Source organism: Hemicordylus capensis, chromosome 5, assembly GCF_027244095.1.
Source record: "Hemicordylus capensis ecotype Gifberg chromosome 5, rHemCap1.1.pri, whole genome shotgun sequence".
Classification (NCBI taxonomy): Eukaryota; Metazoa; Chordata; class Lepidosauria; order Squamata; family Cordylidae; genus Hemicordylus; species Hemicordylus capensis.
This window is the reverse complement of record NC_069661.1, coordinates 4,916,284-4,936,050: the sequence shown is the minus strand read 5'-3', so window position 1 is coordinate 4,936,050 and position 19,767 is coordinate 4,916,284. Positions and strand designations below refer to the sequence as shown.

The window sequence follows — 19,767 nt, the reverse complement described above, 5'->3', positions numbered from 1 at the left end:
TCTTTCTGGAACACCTGAGGGAGGTGGGATTGAGTGGCACTGTTATACAGTGGTTCCGTTCCTACCTCTCTGGAAGATACCAGAAGGTGTTGCTTGGAGACTGATGTTCTGCAAAGCAAGAACTAAAATGTGGAGGTCCAGAAGGCTCCATACTGTATCCAATGCTCTTTAACATCTACATGAAACTGCTGGGAGAGATTATCAAGAGGTTTGGTTCAGGGTGTTATCAATATGCTGATGACACCCAGATCTACTTCTCCATGTCGACCTCATCGGGAAGTGGCATATCTTCCCTAAATGCCTGGAATGAGGGATATCAAACTGAAGATGAGAGATCATTTAGATATGACTGTACTGAATGGGGTTACGCTCCCCATGAAAGATCTAGTGAGCTTGGGAGTGCTCCTGGACCCAAAGCTCTCCCTGGTTTCTCAGGTTGATGCGGTGGCCAGGAGCACCTTTTATCAGCTTCAGCTGATATGTCAGCTACGTCCATTTCTAGAGACGAATGACCTTAAAACAGTGGTACATATGCTGGTAACCTCCAGGCTTGACTACTGTAATGCAATCTACATGGAGCTGCCTTTGTACATAATCCGGAAACTACAATTGGTACAGAATCCTGCAGTCAGATTGGTCTCCGAGACAACACAAAGGGACCACATAACACTGATTTTAAAAGAACTGGAACATAGGGATATAGGAAGCTGCCATATACTGAGTCAGACCATTGGTCCATCTAGCTCAGTATTGTCTACACAGACTGGCAGCGGCTTCTCCAAGGTTGTAGGCAGGAATCTCTCTCAGCCCTATCTTGGAGATGCAGGCAGGGAGGGAACTTGGAACCTTCTGCTCTTCCCAGAGTGGCTCCATCTCCTGAGGGAAATATCTTACAGTGCTCACACATCAATCCTTCCATTCATATGCAAGCAGGGTGGACCCTGCTTAGCTAAGGGGACATATGACACCTGAACAGGGTTAGACCAAGTGGGCATTTCAACTCAAGAAGAAAAAGTTTAAAATGGATTAGAGAATTATGTATATTTGGGCAGAGTTTAAAACGTAAATGTTGGTACATATAAAGCTGTCTTATATGGAGTCAGACTATCGAGCCCAGTGTTATGTACTTTTACCAGAAGCAGCTTTACAAAGCCTCGGCTAGGTCCCCGAGGATATTCCACAGGGAGGTACATATACACAATTTTATTTTTTATTATTTATCTATTTGATTTCTATACTGCCTTTCCAAAAATGGCTCAGGGTGGTTTACACAGACAAATAATAAATAAATAAAGAAGACGACTCCCCGTCCCCAAAGGGCTCACAATCTAAAAAGAAACCTAAAATAGACACCAGCAACAATCACTGGAGGTCCTGTGCTGGTGGGGAGGAGAATAGGGTCAGTTACTCTTTCCCTGCTCAATAAAGAGAATCACCACATTAAAAAGGTGCCTCTTTGCCCAGTTTGGAGGGTTTTATATGTGAGGTCTGTTTATTTAGCTCCGCTAGGGATTCAGTCTGGGACCCTCTACATGTACAGCCTGTGCTCTGTCACAGAGCTGCGGCCCCTTCCTCATATTCACTTTGAAAGGATCTTATTCTTCATGGTTTCAGCTGTGGTAATATTGTCTCCCCACCTAAAGGAGAGTAAAATATATTGGGAAGGCTTTTTATTAATTCGGCACTATTAAATTTAAATAGCTTTTAGTCCTGGTTTAAATCCGGTTTGTTTTAAACTACTGTAATTAATACAACGGCTTTGGATTTGTTCTTTTTTATTGTAACTGTGGTTGTAAGTTGTTTTAACAATTTCAGTTAACAGCAGGATAAAAATGAATTAAAATAACCAGTTTAAATTCTCTCAGGTGTAGGGATTTATACAGACATTTGAATTCTGTCACACAATCTATTTTACTGATTTTCAGAATCAACTGATTAACCATCATGTCTCCCCAACCCCTTTCCAAGCTTATTTGTTTCAGCCGTTTTGTCTCAGTTTGAAATCTACTGCAGCTTGTAAGATGATGGTGAAGTAAAAACCAATGCAATAACATTCATTTCATTGTATTCTTCACAGACAGACATCCGAAGCTCTCTCGTATCAAATAACCTTGCTTAGTGGGAAAGGGGGAAATTCCATTCTAGAAGCAAAGACTGCCTTTCCACACATGCTCAAGAGCAAGAAATAGTGCACTAGCTGCCAACATTTATTTATTTATTTATTGCATTTTTATGCCGCCTAGTATAGAAATCTATAGGCGGTATACTGGTTAAAACATAATATAAAACAAAATGTTTAAGAGTCATAAAAACAGATAAAAATCACAGTAGATAAAAACACACATTAAAAAATTTTAAATTTCAGTTAAAAGCCTGGGAAAACAGGTACATCTTCAAGGTCCTCCTAAAAGCAAACAGAGAAAGAGATGCTCTTATTTCATTATTTCAGCAGGGAGCGCATTCCAAAGCCCTGTTTTGATATGTTTCCGGGTGAAATACAGAGTGTTGGTTATTACCTATAAGGCCCTTAACGGCTTGGGCCCAGGATTTTTAAGAGAGCGCCTTCTCGGTCGTGAACCCTGCCGGCTGTTACGATCTTCTGGAGAGGTCCAGTTACAGTTGCTGCCGGCTTGTCTGGTAGCGACCCAGGACCGGGCTTTTTCTGTGGCTGCCCTGGGGGGGTTGGAATATGCTCCCTGCTGAAATATGAGCATCTCCTTTTCTGTTTGTTGTTAGGAAGACCCGCAAGACTCACCTGCTGTCACAGGCTTTTAATTAGAATTAATTTTAATAATTTGTTTTAATAACTGTTTTAAGAGATTGTTTTTATTGTGTTTTATGGATTTTAATCTGTGACCTTTTATATTGTTTTAAATTTTGTACACCACCTAGAGATGTACATATCAGGCGATATAAAAATATGGTGACATACATACATACAAATTGTGTGCTTTGCATGTAAGAATTTTGCAGGTGTGAAGTGGCCCCAAAGTTCTGCACCAAGGGAACCCCGAATTCCATTCTATACATTCTGTAGATTTAGCAAACTTGCATAGAAGACCTTTCGTGTCCATCCTTTAGTCTTCCACCTGAGAAGCTCCAGAGAACACTGAAGCCCTGGACACTGACCGCTGGAAGTCTTGCTCAGGTGATTCATGCATATGACAGACAACACTGGAATGTTTTTAAAGCATCCCTTTTAAGGCCAAAGGAGATGGAAGCCTCCTTTCTGAAAACACCACCACCACCATATTGAGGCTCTAAGGATGCTGAATTCTATGTGAGGTGCCAAACTCCGCTGGCTGACTTGTGCAAAGGGGAATACTTGCTTCAGCGCAGAGAGCAATGAGTCTTTTGGGTCCCCTCCAACTTCAAATTTTTTTTTATTGATTGATTGATTGATTGATTGTTAAATTTATATACCGCCTTTCATTAAAAACAATCCCAAGGCAGTTTACAAAAGTTAAAAAACATAATAAAAATGAGAGTTAAAAGTATTAAGCTAAAAATCTGACAACAAATCTGACATCTTTCTTTCTTTCTTTTTGGTTTCCTCCTGCCAACAGTGGCCCAGTTCAGTCACACTCCCAGGCTTACTTTGGGTGGGGGCGGGGGGGAGACAAGTGCCACCCTTGAGCACTCTCTCCTCCCATCTGCTTCACAGCAGACTTCCTGGTTGCTAAAGGCATCACAGTTTGCTATGATGTCCAAGCTGAACAACTGTAGAGCAGGATTGAAGCACCGTTTACAAGCAGCACTCAAACCACAGTTTCCCGGTTCAGACATCATGGCAAACTGTGGTTAAGCAGACCAGGAAGCTTGCTATGAAGCTGGGCATGTGAGGGGAGGAGAAGGGAGAACTTGAGCTCAACGGCTTGTTGGACCAGGAATGTGATGCCTCAGTCGGGCCAGTATGCCCTGGCCCAAGGCAAACTTGCAACTGTGCTCCAATTCAAACAGAAGGCAAGACTGCCCCCTATTGCTGGACATTTGCCTCAGTTTTTGTACAGATCTTGCCCCAGAACAAGCAGAGAGGGAAATTCACTAGAGCTTTGCTTCATGCTTACTTCAATCATCCTTAAACAACCTGAGCAGGAGAACTAACATTTATCTGAAGTACTGCCACAGTTATTAGCTTTCCTTGCAAATGGGAAAAATACCCCACAGAAGGTCCCATCAGTTCTCTGACCTCAACATTTATTAGAAGGCTAGAGTTAAGGGAGCCCACAATATGAACAAAGGAGATGCCAGCTGGTATTGAAGAAGCCAGTACGGGAAGGAGAAGTGCCTTTCCCTTTTCATCTCCACAACACTTTCCTTGTGAAATGATCTGAGCTGTACAGATCTGTAGAGAGAGTATTCTGCGAAAACAGCAGGCTGGCTAAAAGCACACATTAGACTCTGAAGATGCTCTCAGTAAAGAGAGACAAGGTGGATTCTGGATCTGAGCAACTCACCTGTCTGGATGGCCTTGTTTAACATCCGTGTGTTCCGCTTGTTACTGAGAGCAGAGCTTGGTCCTCGGGAACCAGCAACAGTAGAAATAGAATCTGATGAAATGACAGAGGCTGTTGCCTAAAGGAGAGAAGCAGACAAATGCACAAGGGTCTCAGAGAATTGCAACATTGCTTGGGAAGGAATTGAGTTGCACACTTACACTCACTAATGCACCAGCTTGCCTATGAAAAGCCAGCTAATTAGCCTTCAGAAAACCATGTCCAGCCATATAGCCTACATCAGGGCTGCACAACCTCCACCCTCCAGTTGTTGTTGGACTACAACTCCCATCATCCCCAGGTGCAACAGCCTTTGGCTATTGTGGCTGAAGACTATGGGAGTTGAAGTCCAGCAACATGGACTCAAGGTTGGGAACCCCTGCTCTCGAATACTAGAATTTGGTCCAAGGAGTTCAAGTCCAGCTCACATGACTGAATTTTCTGCCAAACAAGAACATTTTCCTGCACACACAAACCAGCATCTCAAGCGGGGCAAGCTAAAAGATGATTCACCGGGGGCGGGGGAGACATCTGATCATGCGACTCCTCTATCTATTCTACAGTCCCAAGAGGAACAGCTGAGGCCATCGCAGCTGCTCTTTATGAGAGCCAACCTAAGAACTTTGTGAAAGCTAGAATGATCATAGCAAAAGGTGGGAGAACATCTGGACAGAGAGGCATCTTGGAGGCTTAAAGAGAAATTCTATATTCCTCACTAAGGGAGAACGCATTCGGTACCCAAACATTCTGGAAAGTCAGGGAACATTATACAACCATTCTGGGAAATTTCAGTGAACTAACTCAGCTGAATATTCGCCTCCTTCCCTCAGTGGCATTTTTAAAACGACTATTCTTTACCTTGAGGGCAGTCCAACAACTGCCATCACACATCCAATCCTAAAGACCTCAAGCCGCTCCTTGCATTCCAAATCTTATCCTCCTTTTGTCTGTTCTTATAGTCCTTGCTACTGTTTGCTTGCTTGCTACCCTTCTTAAACTGTTGACCCTACAATTTGGACAACAGTCCAGATACTGAAATCCTAATCAGCAAAAATGGGAGGAGTGCAATGTCATGTGGGATCCTGCATGGATGTTTCCGCTTGTGAATGCTGTCATACTGTTGGTTCTGGGCTCCTTGGAGGAAGAGAGGGATGTATGTGTAATAACATAAACATTTAGATCACCTTCTACATGACTATTTGAGTGCCATTCAAGTTATACTATGGCCGAACCTACCTCTGACCTGCCACACCAAGGCCATCACCTGTTCTGTGCACCGAGTGTTGTAGAGCACTCCGGGTAGATCTTTTCTAGGAACTGCACATATGGAAGCATGAAAACACCCAAAAGGTCAGCAACTGGCAGCCTCTGAGCTAAATCCAGCCCTCTCAAAGGATGCTCCCTGGCTCAGGCAACTCATCAGCCAGAGGCGTGGGGGTGCCATGGCTGTGGCAACAGGACCTGCCAGCAGGCTGCTCTGTAGGATGGGAGGGTGCTGGTCTTTCCTGGTCTACACCCTCCTCCTGCCTCTGCCAAGACTAGTTGCCATCCAGGGATGGAAATTAGCAGGGCCACAAAGACAGAGCAGCCCAGGCTGGGGTACTGGCAAAAGCAGCAGGGAAAAGGCGATGGGCCAACAGACAGATGGTGAAAGCAGAAAGAGGCTCTGCTAGCCAGAGACAGGCCCTGGTCTCCTGACTGAGCAGGAGAGACCCTAAATCCTGACTAACTGTCTTGGATCACAGTCAGTATTTCCCCACTGTGCAGCTATTCATTCACTTGTTGGCCTCTAAATGGAGGCAAAATGATTGGGAAGGGAAATGACAAGACAGGCAGGCATTCAAGTGAGGAGCTGAACAGGTCATAAATTCCACAAGAGTAGCAGGGTTTGGTTTGGGCTGCCACCAATTAAAGGCCCCAAAGAACCTTGAAAGGCTACCAGTTTATCACATTTAGTGCTGGCTCTTGCTACAATAAACATGCAGGGCTTCAACAGGCGGCGGGGGGGGGGCGGGCTTGATTGTTTTGCACCTATGGACTCCCTAGATCTTCAAGCATTATCCATGGACCCCCACCCCATTCTCATGTGTCTGTAAGACTGAAGAAGCAGCTGCAGAAGGCCTGGGAGACGTCCGGGGAATCCCAGCACTGCAGCATGCGAACTGCGGCTGCAGCGCAGCCTTTTGCATGGACATTGCTGGGAACAGGGGGACCCATGACCTACATGTCAACTTCGCTCTTGTCAACAGTGAAGTAGAATTAAAATTGAAGAAAAGGAAGGACATACCATATTTCATTACAAATGATGCTGCTTTGGGGGAGCTACCTTTTATTATATATTTAATTTTCCATGGACCCCCTTTTGTCCCCCTGGACCTAACTCAAAGAGCCCAGGCTAACAACACCAGCTTGAAGGTGCCACTGCTTTGGACAGACCACAGTGCTTCTTTCTTATCTTGTAAAATAATTTGTTGGTGAGTAGAGGATGCGTACTGAAGGGGATTTTCTATATTTCTCTGTGCTGCTCAAAGGAAGAGCATTTTTGTCCAGGAACAAAATGAGCTTGCAAGCCAATCCTACCCACATTCAGTCAAAAGTCAGTCCCACTGGCTGACATCCTGACTCAAGTATTCACCAGGAGTCAGTTTAAAGGACTACTAAATTCCAGTAAGATTTCTTCTCGTAAATTTAGCCAGTCTCAGACCTTGTGTTCAGTGGGGTGAACTCCCAAGTAAGCAGGCACAGGACTGCAGCCTCACGTACGCAAAACCTTAATAGTTGTGTAAATATGGATGACACCGTTACTTAAATACCATGGCAATTAACAACAGCTTTTCTGTTTCCTTTTCTATAATGCGGCCAGCAGTCATTACAACAAACTTGGTCACATTTAATTTTTTTAATTAGGAGATGCAACACAGATTCCTGCTCCTATTGGAGTAATTAGCATGCTATTAACTTCTACTGCTGAATCAAAGTTGAGTGATGAAGAGGGCGGGTGCACCCTCATTCGTCACAGCAAATCAATCAAATGCTGAAATTTCCATCCCCAGGTTTCAAGTTCCTTAATTCATTTTGGAAGCACAGAGGCATATAGCGATATGTAACCTAAAGGGGAGGAAATTACTACTCCCCTCAAAAGATCTACAAGATGTTCTCGGCAGATACAGTGGCCCACGTGATGTGCAAGCCAATGCCGGCATTCCCAATCGGCTGGCGCTGCTGCACACTTGAAGGCCAGCCCCAGTGCTGCCGCACAAGAGCGCAGTTGTGCAAATGCCTTAAACTGCATGCCTTCACTTGGCAAAGCACAAATTGCACTGGAAAGAAGCAGGCACGTTGGTGAAAGTAGTCGTGCAACTGCGCCCTTGCACAGCATCACCGGGGCTGGCTCCCACATGCACAGCAGCACCAGCCAACTGGGAATGCTGCTGCTGCCGCCTTGTGCAGTACATGGGCCACAACCCAGAAAAACAGAGTCCTTATTTGGCATGCTCATGTCACTTTTACGGCATGGTGGACCAGCCTGCTTCACAATTTGCCAGAGGGTGGGGGTGGGGTGGGGTGGGGTAGAAGCATCCCCGACTCAAGGCACTCGTGGCCATTGTGGCTTCTTGTAATATTTCACATGCGCACACAAAAGGAGCAGGGGCAGCAACAGGAGAAGGGAAAGGGAGCCAGCCAAGGGCTTGTTGGAGAGGCTCAGCAGGCTGGACAGAACCTGTGAGCGTCTCGAACAGGAGCAGGACCACGTGTAGATGATCCCCGTCCTCCAAACGCCCTGCTCCTGCAGTGTAGTTCCACTGAGATTTGCATAGGAGAACTTCCCAGGGGATCGTGCCCCCAAGCCAGTGGAAGTGCATTTTTTAAAAAACCTTTATCTCTATCGGAGATGTCCAGCCTTATCTATTTTCACATTTTAGGTGAAGAGAACTGGAGGCGGGGAAGGGTGGAAAGAGACAGACAACACAGTAGCCTAGGTAGCCAGTATATGAGCTCTCATCAGCTGCAGGACTGCCATGTGAGATAGAGCCTGCCCTAGCTGGAGCTATCTCTTCTCAGAAATCAGAAAGCATTCGTCTTTCCTCCCCTCAAAGAAGTGTTAGTCATCTTTCAAACTAAAGCCTAGTCATTGGTTTTGCTTCCACCACCTGCCGCCACAGATTAACATCAATACTGGGATTGTGGGTTGCCCCTTGAAGCAGCTGATCACATACCTCAGCCTCTTTTCTTTTTTGCTCAACACGAGCTCCAGTGGCTTTTCTGCTTCCTTTGGCCCATTTTTCAGAACGGGTCTTCTGTAGGTTGATAGTGCTGTACAGCTGAGACAGTTTTGGAGATACTTGCACTCTGTCATGTCCAAAAGCCTTGATCAGTCTGGCTGTGTCGATGGTGGAAACGGAGACACTTGCCTCTGTCTGAGTGGCCGTTTCTGTCTCTGCTTGGGCTGTCACATCCGATTCATAGGTGCTGAGGTCAGTGAACACACTGGAGTCTTTGGCAGACCTCATCTCTGAAGAGGTGTTGCTCTGAGTCTCCAAGTCTTGAAGTTGTTCCAAGACTCTAGTGTGACCAGTAGCTGTGGCATCTCTGGATCTGGACAGCTGTGCATTGCTGATGCTATCGGGACACTGTTCCATCTTTCCTACGTTGCTATGGGTTGCCAGGTTACTTGGGAGTGCCATTTTTTCTTGGGATCTGACCTTCTTTGGCTCTTTCCTCTTTGCTTCCACTTGGACACTGCTCTGTTCATCCTTGGTACGATCAGATACGAGTGACTGTCTGATGGGATTTTGAAGGAGTCTAGCTAATCGGTCAAGTCGCTCTACTAGCGACAGCTCACTTCTGCTGCGGCCACCAGGATTACGCTGCTGGTGCTGCTTTTGACGCTCTAAGTACTTAGTCCAGAGTTCATCCAAACTGCCAGTGAAATAAGAACTTTGCAACATTGGCAGATCAGCTGCCTGCTTCTCTTTGAGGCTAGTCATTTGGCTGCTTGGAAGCAGGAGACCTTTGGCTAATTTCTGGCCAGTTTTCCACACCTCAGGCTGGGTTAGTTCCTTTCTTGGAGACTCTCTCTTAAAAGCCTCCTTGAGCCTGGATTCCTCCAGCAAACTGTAATCGGGTTCAGCATTCAGTGGAGAAAAACTCTCCTGCCCTGTTGGCTGACGCAGAGAGAAAGGGGCCTGGCTTCTCTCTGGCGCCCCTTTGTTCTGCAAGAAGTCTCTTGAAGCAGCTGCTGGGTGCCCACTCTCGGCATGCTGCCCCAAGACCTGACTCCCAGCGAGGAAGTCGATTTCGTGCTGCAGAGGCACTGGATGGTGCAGGTAAAACTGAGCAGACCCAAAGACTGAATGGGTAGTGTTAACAGATTCCCAGGGATTTCTGGTCTTGGCACTTGCTAAGGGGAGAAAACAAGAGCACAAAAGAAAGAGTTTTCTGTCTTCATGTGGCATCAACAAGAGCACACAACCATTTCCATCCTGAATTCACAGTGTTCTTCCTTCACCAGCTCTAGGCACAGCACAGTCCTGCTTACATCAGATCAGTCCACTATTACTGTACCAAAAATTTGGTGAGCATTTCAGCAATACACTCAAAGCTACATTTACCATAGCATTCTGTCATTTCAAAAGCAGCTAAATACCCTTCTGAAGAGGGGTCCCACTGCCCATTCTGCTGCTAAGCAAGGGGAAGGAGGTTGAACAGCTTTCTTTGAGGGGAAGAGGACGCTGTGTCCAGCTAAAATAGTCTGAAGGCTGGAGCACGATCAAGATGAAGAAAAGGGCATATGTTTCGGTACATGAAAAAAGCTCATGAGCTTTTGGTACATGAAAAAAGACTAGGAGAGTATTTTTATTATCATTTATATTCTGCTTTTCAGTAGAAAGTTCTCAAAGCAGTTTACAAAATAAAAGGGAATGGGGAGGAAAATGTTCCCTGTCCTAAAAAGAATCACAATTTAAAAAAAAAAAATCAAGGAAGATACCCATGGAAGGGACACTATGCTGGGCTGAATAGGGACAACTACTCTCCCCATGCTAAATATAAGAAAACCCCAACTTCAAAAGGCGCCTCTGCACAGTTAGCAGGGCCACATGTTAAAGGTGTATAGCGTTATGAACAGTACAGAGAGAAGACTATTTTCTCCCAAGCCATAAGGACTTTGGGTTTCCAAGGGGGGGGGATAGCAGTGGGATTAGGACATACGCAGCAAAGCATTTCTCACCGTGCATTATTAGCTTATGGAATTCAGTGCCCCATATTGTGTTGATGGTCTCCAGCTTAAAGGGCTTAGGAAAAGGATTAAACTGGATTCGTGAAAACAGGTCTTTCGATGGCTATTAGCCATAACAGTTAAAATGGAGCTCCCCATTCAGCAGCAGGATACTTCCAAACCAGAGGCTGGAAGCAAATGGCGGGGAATGGCAAGCACCACCCACTGCCTTCTTTGCTTGCTGGATCAGACCAAAAGGCCACACTGAGGTCTGCTTCCAACAGTGAAAAGTGCAATCTTCTCCCAGGAAGGCAAGAGGCTGCAGAAGTCAGCAGAGAGGAAGGTTTGCTATGATCAGATGACTGCTCTTCTGAAGTGAACTACTTCTGATGTTACTATTTCTGACAGAGATGAATATGTGGGCGGGGGCGGTGGGGGGGTACACATGAAACAAGCCTTGGCCTCTAGCATCTCGTCAGGGAAAGAGTAAACACAAGCTCTTTCCTCCAGCTACATTGTGCCAAGGGCACAACACATACATTTATTCAGGCTATAGAGTCTGGATTATTTCCTTACAGGTGGAGGGATTTCCCTCTGGAAGAATCACACACACACCCTACTTGTCTTCCTAATAGCCTTCTGCCTCTCCTTTTAACATTAAGGTTTCAAGACGTGTATACCATTCCACTGCAAAAGCTGGCAAAGCTACACAGCTAAAAAAAAGACCCAGCTTTCAGGTATATTATCATGCTAAGAAATTTTATGTGGAAATGCAGCTGGTTATGGTCCTATAACTTTGTGTAGAATGTTATGTATTATGCCATATTCTGTTCAAAATTCTCTTTTACATTTTGCTGTTCTGCTCTAATTCTTTTGCCAGTTAGGGGTCCCGTTTAGCCTTTCCCCCTCCTTCAGCAGTTAAACAGAAAAGGCTCTGAATGGTTCATTCTGCCCTGCCAGATGATGTTTGTGGAAGAAAAGGGAACTAGCTTCTGGATACGATAACAAAACTACAAAGTGCATCCAGAACAGGAGCAAAGATCTACTGTCCCTATGCCAAGCCTTTATACAGCCAGAGGTTTAAAGCAATAAAACACATGAGAGATATTCCTAAGGAGGTGCTCACTGAGTCATGAACTAATTTCAGCTCTTTCTGAAAATCTTGACTGAGCCAGAAATCGAGCATCAGTTCCACTCCCCAAATCAGTCCAATCTAGGCAGTGATGTTCCACTTGTTATAGGCCTGACTGACAACACCGGGGGCCTGATTAACTGTCTTTTACTGTGGTATTTAAGATTCTACAGTGTTCTTCCTTGGTGTGTGTTGGAAAGGGTGCACCTTTAGACACTACAGGCTCAAGCTAACTACTACTATCAGAGATGCCTCTATCTTAGGTGCCACTTTCTTAGGACCTCGGGGCTTGTTGGAGGCTCCCGGTCGGGGGTTTCCTCTCGGGTCGCTGTGGCGTGGTGTCTCATGGTCGGAAAAACCAGGTTAACAGAGCAGTTGCTCTGTTCACCTGGTCTAAGGGGAGGGGTATTTTCGGAGGTGCGCTGCTGGGAACCGTGCAGCTCCCCTGGCAGCACACAGCTGTGCGGAACTGGGCTGGCCTTCCTTAGCCCGGTTCCGCGCGGTCGTGAGAAGAGCCTCAAAATGTTTGGAACTGAAGAAGAAATCACAGTGATCCTCAAGGACGCATTGGATAAAGGGAAGGCATCCTGGAAGATGGCCAAGTGGAAGCTTGCTACTCAGCACACTCCCTCCCTAGAGTTTCTCCCCTACACTTAAAGAGCCACACAGCTAGAGGAATCCCAATAAAAGGCCCAATATGGCCTCATGAACTAAACACACAGACAATGTTGTCCGTTTAATGCACTATGATAGGGCTCCTCAAACTTGGGACTCCAGATGTTGTTGGGCTGCAACCCCCAAAGGCCACGGTGGCTAGAGATTATGGAAGTTGTAGCCCAACAACATCTGGGGTCCCAAGTTTAAGAAGCCCTGCATTAAAAACAAACAAGAAAGACATCAGAAGAAACGTGTAACCCTGGCATAAACTAAGAGGAGGGACACAGTCCAAAGCTGCGCTGCTTGAGTGTGCTGTCTGGGCCCCCGATCACTTCTTAATTCCCATAATTATGTCACGGTGCTGTGGCCTGCATAATCAGAATGCTGCACAGTACAATTAATGTTCTCTCTAGTGGAATGAATACCTGCTTGCAGCAAAGGAAGCAGGCACTCAGTCATTCCTCATTCAGAAAGTTAAAACAGTCACTCAAGGGACATATTCTACCTTGTGAGATGCACAATAATCCCCAGATCAGTTTCCAGGAGCTCCAGAGCCAATTTCGTACTGTCTAGGACTAGTCAGTCATTCTGGCAAAGACAAGTGGCAAGCAAGGGGACAGATGCATGTCCTCCTGATTGAAGGGGAATGAGCAACCGGCACTACCAGAAGCAAGTCTGGCCCCACAAAGAGGCGATAATTCTCTGGTCCCTCCATTACCAAGTCCAGAGGCAAGAGCAGTATGCTTAAGAAGCAGTGCCTGTGACCATAGGAATAACTAGCAGCTAGCAGTCTCACTGGAAGGAGAGAGTTGGGCTGGTGGGAGCCTTGCCCTCAGCCCCTCATCCATGTTGCCCTCCAGGAAGACTAGTGGAAGACTCAGTTACCCCTGCTAACGGAGCAAAGAAGCACCTTTTTTAAAGTGGTGATTCTCTTTATTTAGCAGGGGGAGAGCAACTGGCCCTATCCAACCCCAGCTCAGCATTCCTCCAGTGGCTGGTGCTGGTGTCTACCTTTAAGTTTCTTTTTAGATTGTGAGCCCTGTGGGGACAGGGTGCCATCTTACTTATTTGTTTGTTTGTTTCTATGTAAACAGCTTTGAGAACTTTGGTTGAAGAGCGGTATGTGTTGTAGAAGAAGAAGTAGTAGTAGTAGGCTGCTAGAACAGAGAGCCACTTGCTCATCTTAGGATTACTTTTCTATTCTCAATTTACCTGCTTCCCATGCCACCAAAAAAAAAGAAAGAAAGAAAGAAAGAAAGAGGTACCAAGCAAAGCAGCTGTGCTACAATGCAGATGGCCACAGTGATGAAGCTTACCTAAGAAATGCTAGTTTTGAGACTGTGAGCCACCACTGGATGCTAGCTTAACACCTGTGCAGTTGTTTTTCTTGGGTGAGAGAGGGAAAGTCCGTAAGCACATTTTCAAAAGAGATAACCTGCACGGGCTCAACAAGCAGTAATTCAGCATCAAAACCTGTGGTGTCAGCAGCATGAGGGTTTGGGGGTTTGTTCTAAGACAGTCAAGTCCTTTAACCAGTAGTCTGACTGGTGAACACCAAAACAGTGACCTTTTCACATCAGCCTAAAACCAAAGGGTTGTCTCTCCCTCATCCAGCCACTCAAATTCTGAACCTTTTAAAAATCAACTTAAGTGAACCAGATAGTTCTGAACAAGAAGATTCCAAACCAATATAAAATATATGGGGGGGGGAGAGGGGGGGACTACTGCTCTAAGGACATCTTCAGTCATCAAAGGTACAGATGAGTACTTACCTTTGACACCTTCTTGTGCTGCGATTTTTTCTTCTGTCCAAGCAACCTTGGGTGCAACCCTTTTACTATAAATACCCTCATTGTGCTTGATAGCTACAGCATCTGGAGGAGTCACAACCCCTGAGCCAAGTGTCTGCGCTGGAAATTCTGGAGGAATTGCATCATTTGACCCTATTGAGACAAAAAGCAATTTAAAAAAATGGATTATGGCAGAAAGCAAAGGTAGGAGAGGAGGACAACATTTTAAAAACGATCCAAAAAAGACCCAAAACGTGTACACTGCAACAAGGTATTCTATTATCACTAACATATGCGGCACACACTTTCTAAGAGGTGGTCAAGAAAAGGTATCGTGATTCTAATGGGAATACAGCAAGCTATCGAGGCAGGGTTTCTTGAGTGCTTCCTTTCTTGAGAAGAGATAACCAGAAAGAATCACAGAAGCTATCAGCCAAGCAGATATAATACAGGGCTTTGTTCACACAAGAAGTAGAAGACAGACCTGCCACTGGGTCCCTATATTGAGTTGTATACTGCAAACCTAAGACGTCCTGATCCACAGAGGAGAAACTGCAAGGCTGGTGTGTGGGAGTGTATGGGGGCATGTATTCTCTACCATTATGAGCAACCTCATTACTCAGTTATGCTTACAGCGCTTCAGCCACCACCCGTTTCACCTCTGCTCTAGGCAAAAAGCAAGGAATCCCATGAATATTCAGGTATAAGACTGTTGCTTCTTTGGGGGTGACATTCCATGACAGCTTTGCCCCAGGCTTATGAATGAATCTGAGAAAGGCTCCTTGGAGTGGTAGACTGATGATCTAATTCCAGGTGAGACAGCATTTATGTCTGGGTGGGATGGCAAAGCACAGGAGGAATCACCAGCAGCTCCAGTTAAGAAAGCAGGGCTGGGAAAGATCCTGCCAGTCAGAGCAGACAGTGAGGCTGTTCTCACACACACCCTAACCAAGGCTAGGGAAGCCCAGCCTGGGTTAGGCTGCACCTGCTGGGATCAGGCCCAATCCCACCAGGTCAGTACCGCCTAGCCCAGCTTTTAAGCCCGGCTCTGTTCACTGGGGCTGTTTAGGCGCCTAGAGCCCCCATCTCCTGGGGAAATCCCCCACATGCATTGCGCATGTCATGCAGTGCATTGCGGGATATCCGGAGGCCGGGATATGTCATCCTGGCCTCCAGAGCCCCAGACTGTGGCATACAGCGTGGATCATCTGGGAGCATGGTTCACGATCACGGTAATGGTCAAGTGCTTGTCTGGGGGGAAAGGGGAGTTCAACCAGCCTACCCGCCCGCCGCCCAAATGGACCAAAGACAGAATTCACTGTCTGTACAGATACGCAACGTTAAACATGTTTTAGAGTCTCAAGAATGCAGCAGAGGAAGCCTCAGGCGCATATGCTTCTCCTTATCCCACGTGAGGAAGGAGAATTAAAAATTCCTCTCACGTGTTTAAAACAAATCAAAATGTCCACATTTGGGTAGTGGGAAACCATGACTTGTTTAACATTGTAGAAGGGAGTTTTCAACAGCTTCCCCTTGCACAAGAAGGGAGGGAGAGTGTTGGATCCAAGGTTTGTGCTAATTTGCCTTCATATACTATGGTTTACCACTGCATCAGAACTTGGCACTATAGTAGAAACGTCATATGTCTATAAACAACATAGAGTGCATCAGGTTAAGGACCTAGTGGACAGTCCAAACCGAGGCCTAAAGGAACCACTTTTTTGTTCAGCACAACTCAGCCACGAAAATGGTAGAGTAGTAAGAAGGCAAACATCCCTCAGAGCATGTGCAGCATTCCGGTGCATTCAGCTCTTGCACAAACATGGGATGTCAAACATATGCTTTTTGTTTTGGCTTATGCTTCAATTTGCCTCCCAATATCTGTTCTAAATTAAAAGGAGATGGAAAGAGGCACAACATTGCATTCAAAAAGGAAGGAAAAGCTGCTGAAGGCAGAAGATTAACTCAAACACGGCAGCAATTCTAAGCAGAGTGAGGGAAATAAAGAAATCAGAGGAGAGCTGGTCTTGTGGTAGCAAGCATGACTTGTCCCCTTAAGCTAAGCAGGGTCTGCCCTGGTTGCTTATGAATGGGAGACTAGAAGTGTGAGCACTGCAAGAGATTCCCCTCAGGGGATGGAGCCGCTCTGGGAAGAGCATCTAGGTTCCAAGTTCCCTCCCTGGCAGCATCTCCAAGATAGGGCTGAGAGAGATTCCTGCCTGCAACCTTGGAGAAGCCGCTGCCAGTCTGTGAAGAAAATACTGAGCTAGATGGACCTATGGTCTGACTCAGTATATGGCAGCTTCCTGTGTTCCTGTGTTCCTGTAAGCCTCACCAACACTGGCAGAAAGGAATCCAGTTGCCTTTTCAGGTATGAAATTCTTAGCCCCGTCATTCAAATCTAAAATGGTGGATGCTAGGAGTGCTTTGGGGCTTGGAAGAATCCTTACCCAATCCTGGACAAACAAGCAGAGCCTCTCTTGAGCTCCACGCCCCTGGTCCCAGACAAGCACAGCAACTGCAAGCTGGGAGTTGGGAAGGTCTCAGAGAATCAGGGAGAACCTTCCCACCTTGCACTGCATGGCCAGAAGGAGGGGGAAATCTCATTACAGCACAGCCACCCTCTGACTGGCCGCAAGGGGGAAGGAGGCAGGGCAAGCCTCACTCAAGCAAGTGATCATAGAGAAGGCGATGCAGAGCAGCATATTCACAGATTACAGCCCCTCCAGCCTCAGCTCCCTTTTTAAAAAACATGGCGACCAGCTGCTGATTCCTGAACACGAAGTGGAAAGCAGACACACAATCAACAAAACCAGATATTGGGGCTCCTGCTGTGCACTAACCTGGGTCAAGATCAAGGGACAGTTTCAGGGTTACCCGGTTTTATACAGTCTGGGCTTGGGGGATTTGCCCCGGTTCACACATGCATGCAAACCTAGCCCATATTTTTGAAATTTAAGTGGCATGTTTTCTGCCCCTAACCCAGGTTTTGGTGATCATATGAAGAGCAGTGTTCCCTGTAACAGGGATTTCCAGATGTTGTTGACTACAGATCCCAGAATCCCCAGCTCCAATGGCCTTTGGCTGAAGATTCTTGGAATTGTAGTCAACATCTGGGAATCCCTGTTACAGGGAACACTGATGAAAAGGCTTGCTATTCTACATTAAGAGTGAAAACTTAAATGCAGGAAGTGTAAGAGGTATATAGACTTAAACATCTAGATTTCCTCGGCTCAGCTCAATTCCACAAACTTAAGCAAAGAACCACAAGCTGCTGATATTCTCCTTTTTCATGCAAACTCAGGTCCTCAGCTTTGGCAAGTGCTAGGAATGTAAAATCCTGGGTGCTGAGCAACCAGAAACACTTTTGAGAAAAGGTGAGAGCAACATGAAATACCTGAATGGGAGCTCTCCATGGTAGTCTCTGACCTGACACGCGATAATCTGAGTGTTTCTTTTGGACAAGGGACGTAGTACATCTCCATGCTCCCGGGTGGTTTATATGGCAGCAACAGTGGCGGCTTACCTGCAGGTATGGAAAGCAAAGAGGGTGACAGAAGGCAGCAATCTCTTAGAACCAAGTGCAATACAACGTTAAGGATATATGACCCTATAACCTGCTGCTCTGGGAATGCAGTTCACAAATTTAAGCAAGGAAATAGCAACTCTGCAGGGGGCAGGGTGGGAATGGAGCCACCCCACACTCTGGCCATCCTGTTTCAGCCATTTAATGATACTCTGAATAACCAGCGATGGAATCTACTGTCTGCAGGGATTCATCATTAGGTTTGGTTCGGGCAGATTCCCATCAAAATAGCTGGGTGACTGTGGGCCAGTCACGTCTCTCTCAGCCTAACCTAATTCACAGGGTTGTTGTGAGGAGAAACTCAAGTATGTAGTACACTGCTCTGGGCTCCTTGGAGGAAAAGCAGGATATAAATGTTAAATAAAGAAAGAAAGAAAGAAAGAAAGAAAGAAGCAGGGATGATACACTGGAACATCTGCAAAAAATACAAGCTACCTGTAGCCAAAAATTGGTGGGACAATGAAACTGAAAAAGTTAAAGAAAACGAAGATGTAAAAATATTATGGGACTTCCGACTACAGACAGACAAACATCTGCCACACAATACACCAGATATCACTGTAGTCGAGAAGAAAGAAAAACAAGTCAAAAGAATCGACACAGCAATACCAGGGGATAGCAGAATAGAAGAAAAAGAAATAGAAAAAAATCACCAAATACAAAGATCTACAAATTGAAATTGAAAGGCTGTGGCAGAAAAAGACCCAAATAATCCCAGTGGCAATTGGCGCCCTGGGTGCAGTTCCAAAAGACCTTGAAGAGCACCTCAACACCATAGGGGCCACAGAAATCACCATCAGCCAATTACAAAAAGCAACTTTACTGGGAACAGCCTATATTCTGCGACGATATCTATAACAACAGCAACAACATTGACAATAAAATTCAGCCATCCCAGGTCCTTGGGAAGGACTCGATGTCTGGATAAAACAAACCAGTCAATAACACCTGTCTGACTGTGTAAATAAATAATAATTAATAATAATAATTTTAAAAAACCCAGCTCAGCTGCACAGACAATTTCACATGGGGGAAAGTCTGGATGTCTGTATCTATCTCACATCCCTCAAGGAGAGGGCAGCCTCCACTGTCAAGAGAAGACTGTCTAAGAGCTGAACAAGGTTCCTCAATGTCAAACAAGTCTGAAGAAATTAACAAGAGGTGGACTGAAGCGGGATGCCAAGGCCACTGGTGGGATATCATAGAGCCCTTGTTTCCAAACAATTGGAAACAAGATATCCTATGTATAGAAACAAAAGTACTTTGAGATGCTTTATAAAAATGAACAAACTTCCAAAGCTCTGCCTAGGGAAAGCCACAGACTGTGAATACCATTCCTCTTCACAGGGGAAGCAGCAAATTAAGCATAGTCCCTATAACCCAAAGTCAGCAACAACCAAGAGGTAAGGCTACAAGTTTACTCACGGCTTAGGCAAGCCATTGGGAAAGGTCTAAATTGCAGCATCAATCCTGAGCACTCAAGAATCTGAAGGCACGAGGATAACATTATTGCATTGCTCGATGCCAGCACCATCAGAGTGGTGGATCTTAAGTCTGAAAGGATGTCACTCCTTCCACTTCCCCAATTGTGAAAGCCAGGGTGACCCAGCTGCTGCCATAACCACAAGAAACCTGGGATCAAACCACAGCCCAGCTACAGATGCACAGAGCCTCATGCAAGTCACTCTCTTTCCATTCTCCTCATGTACAAGCATAATAATGGCAGAGTTTGGGGGGGGGGGACGGACGACAAATGGGATGAGGATCTGGAAGACTTTACATGCCCCAATACAAGCAATAAATAAATCAGAACAGGTTACTTAGGGGACAGGATACTCATTCTCACAATCATCCAAAGCTGCATCTAATCACTTCTTCCCCATATAAAA

General features: G+C 45.7%; 1 protein-coding gene across 4 annotated transcripts in view; it reads right to left on the bottom strand.

Moving 5' to 3' along the window:
• Nucleotides 1-19,767, bottom strand: part of ALMS1 (ALMS1 centrosome and basal body associated protein) — a 109,767-nt gene that overhangs the window by 16,120 nt on the left and 73,880 nt on the right. For 3 of the 4 annotated variants that reach the window (XM_053255633.1, XM_053255632.1, XM_053255634.1), the window contains exons 10-13: nt 17,690-17,818; nt 14,275-14,445; nt 8,714-9,897; nt 4,458-4,575 (exon numbers count right to left, since the gene is read on the bottom strand). In XM_053255633.1, coding sequence (XP_053111608.1) covers nt 4,458-4,575; nt 8,714-9,897; nt 14,275-14,445; nt 17,690-17,818 — 1,602 coding nt within the window. Of the gene's footprint in view, nt 1-4,457; nt 4,576-5,732; nt 5,814-8,713; nt 9,898-14,274; nt 14,446-17,689; nt 17,819-19,767 lie in introns of those variants that run through there. The other variant, XM_053255635.1, reaches the window with a different exon arrangement.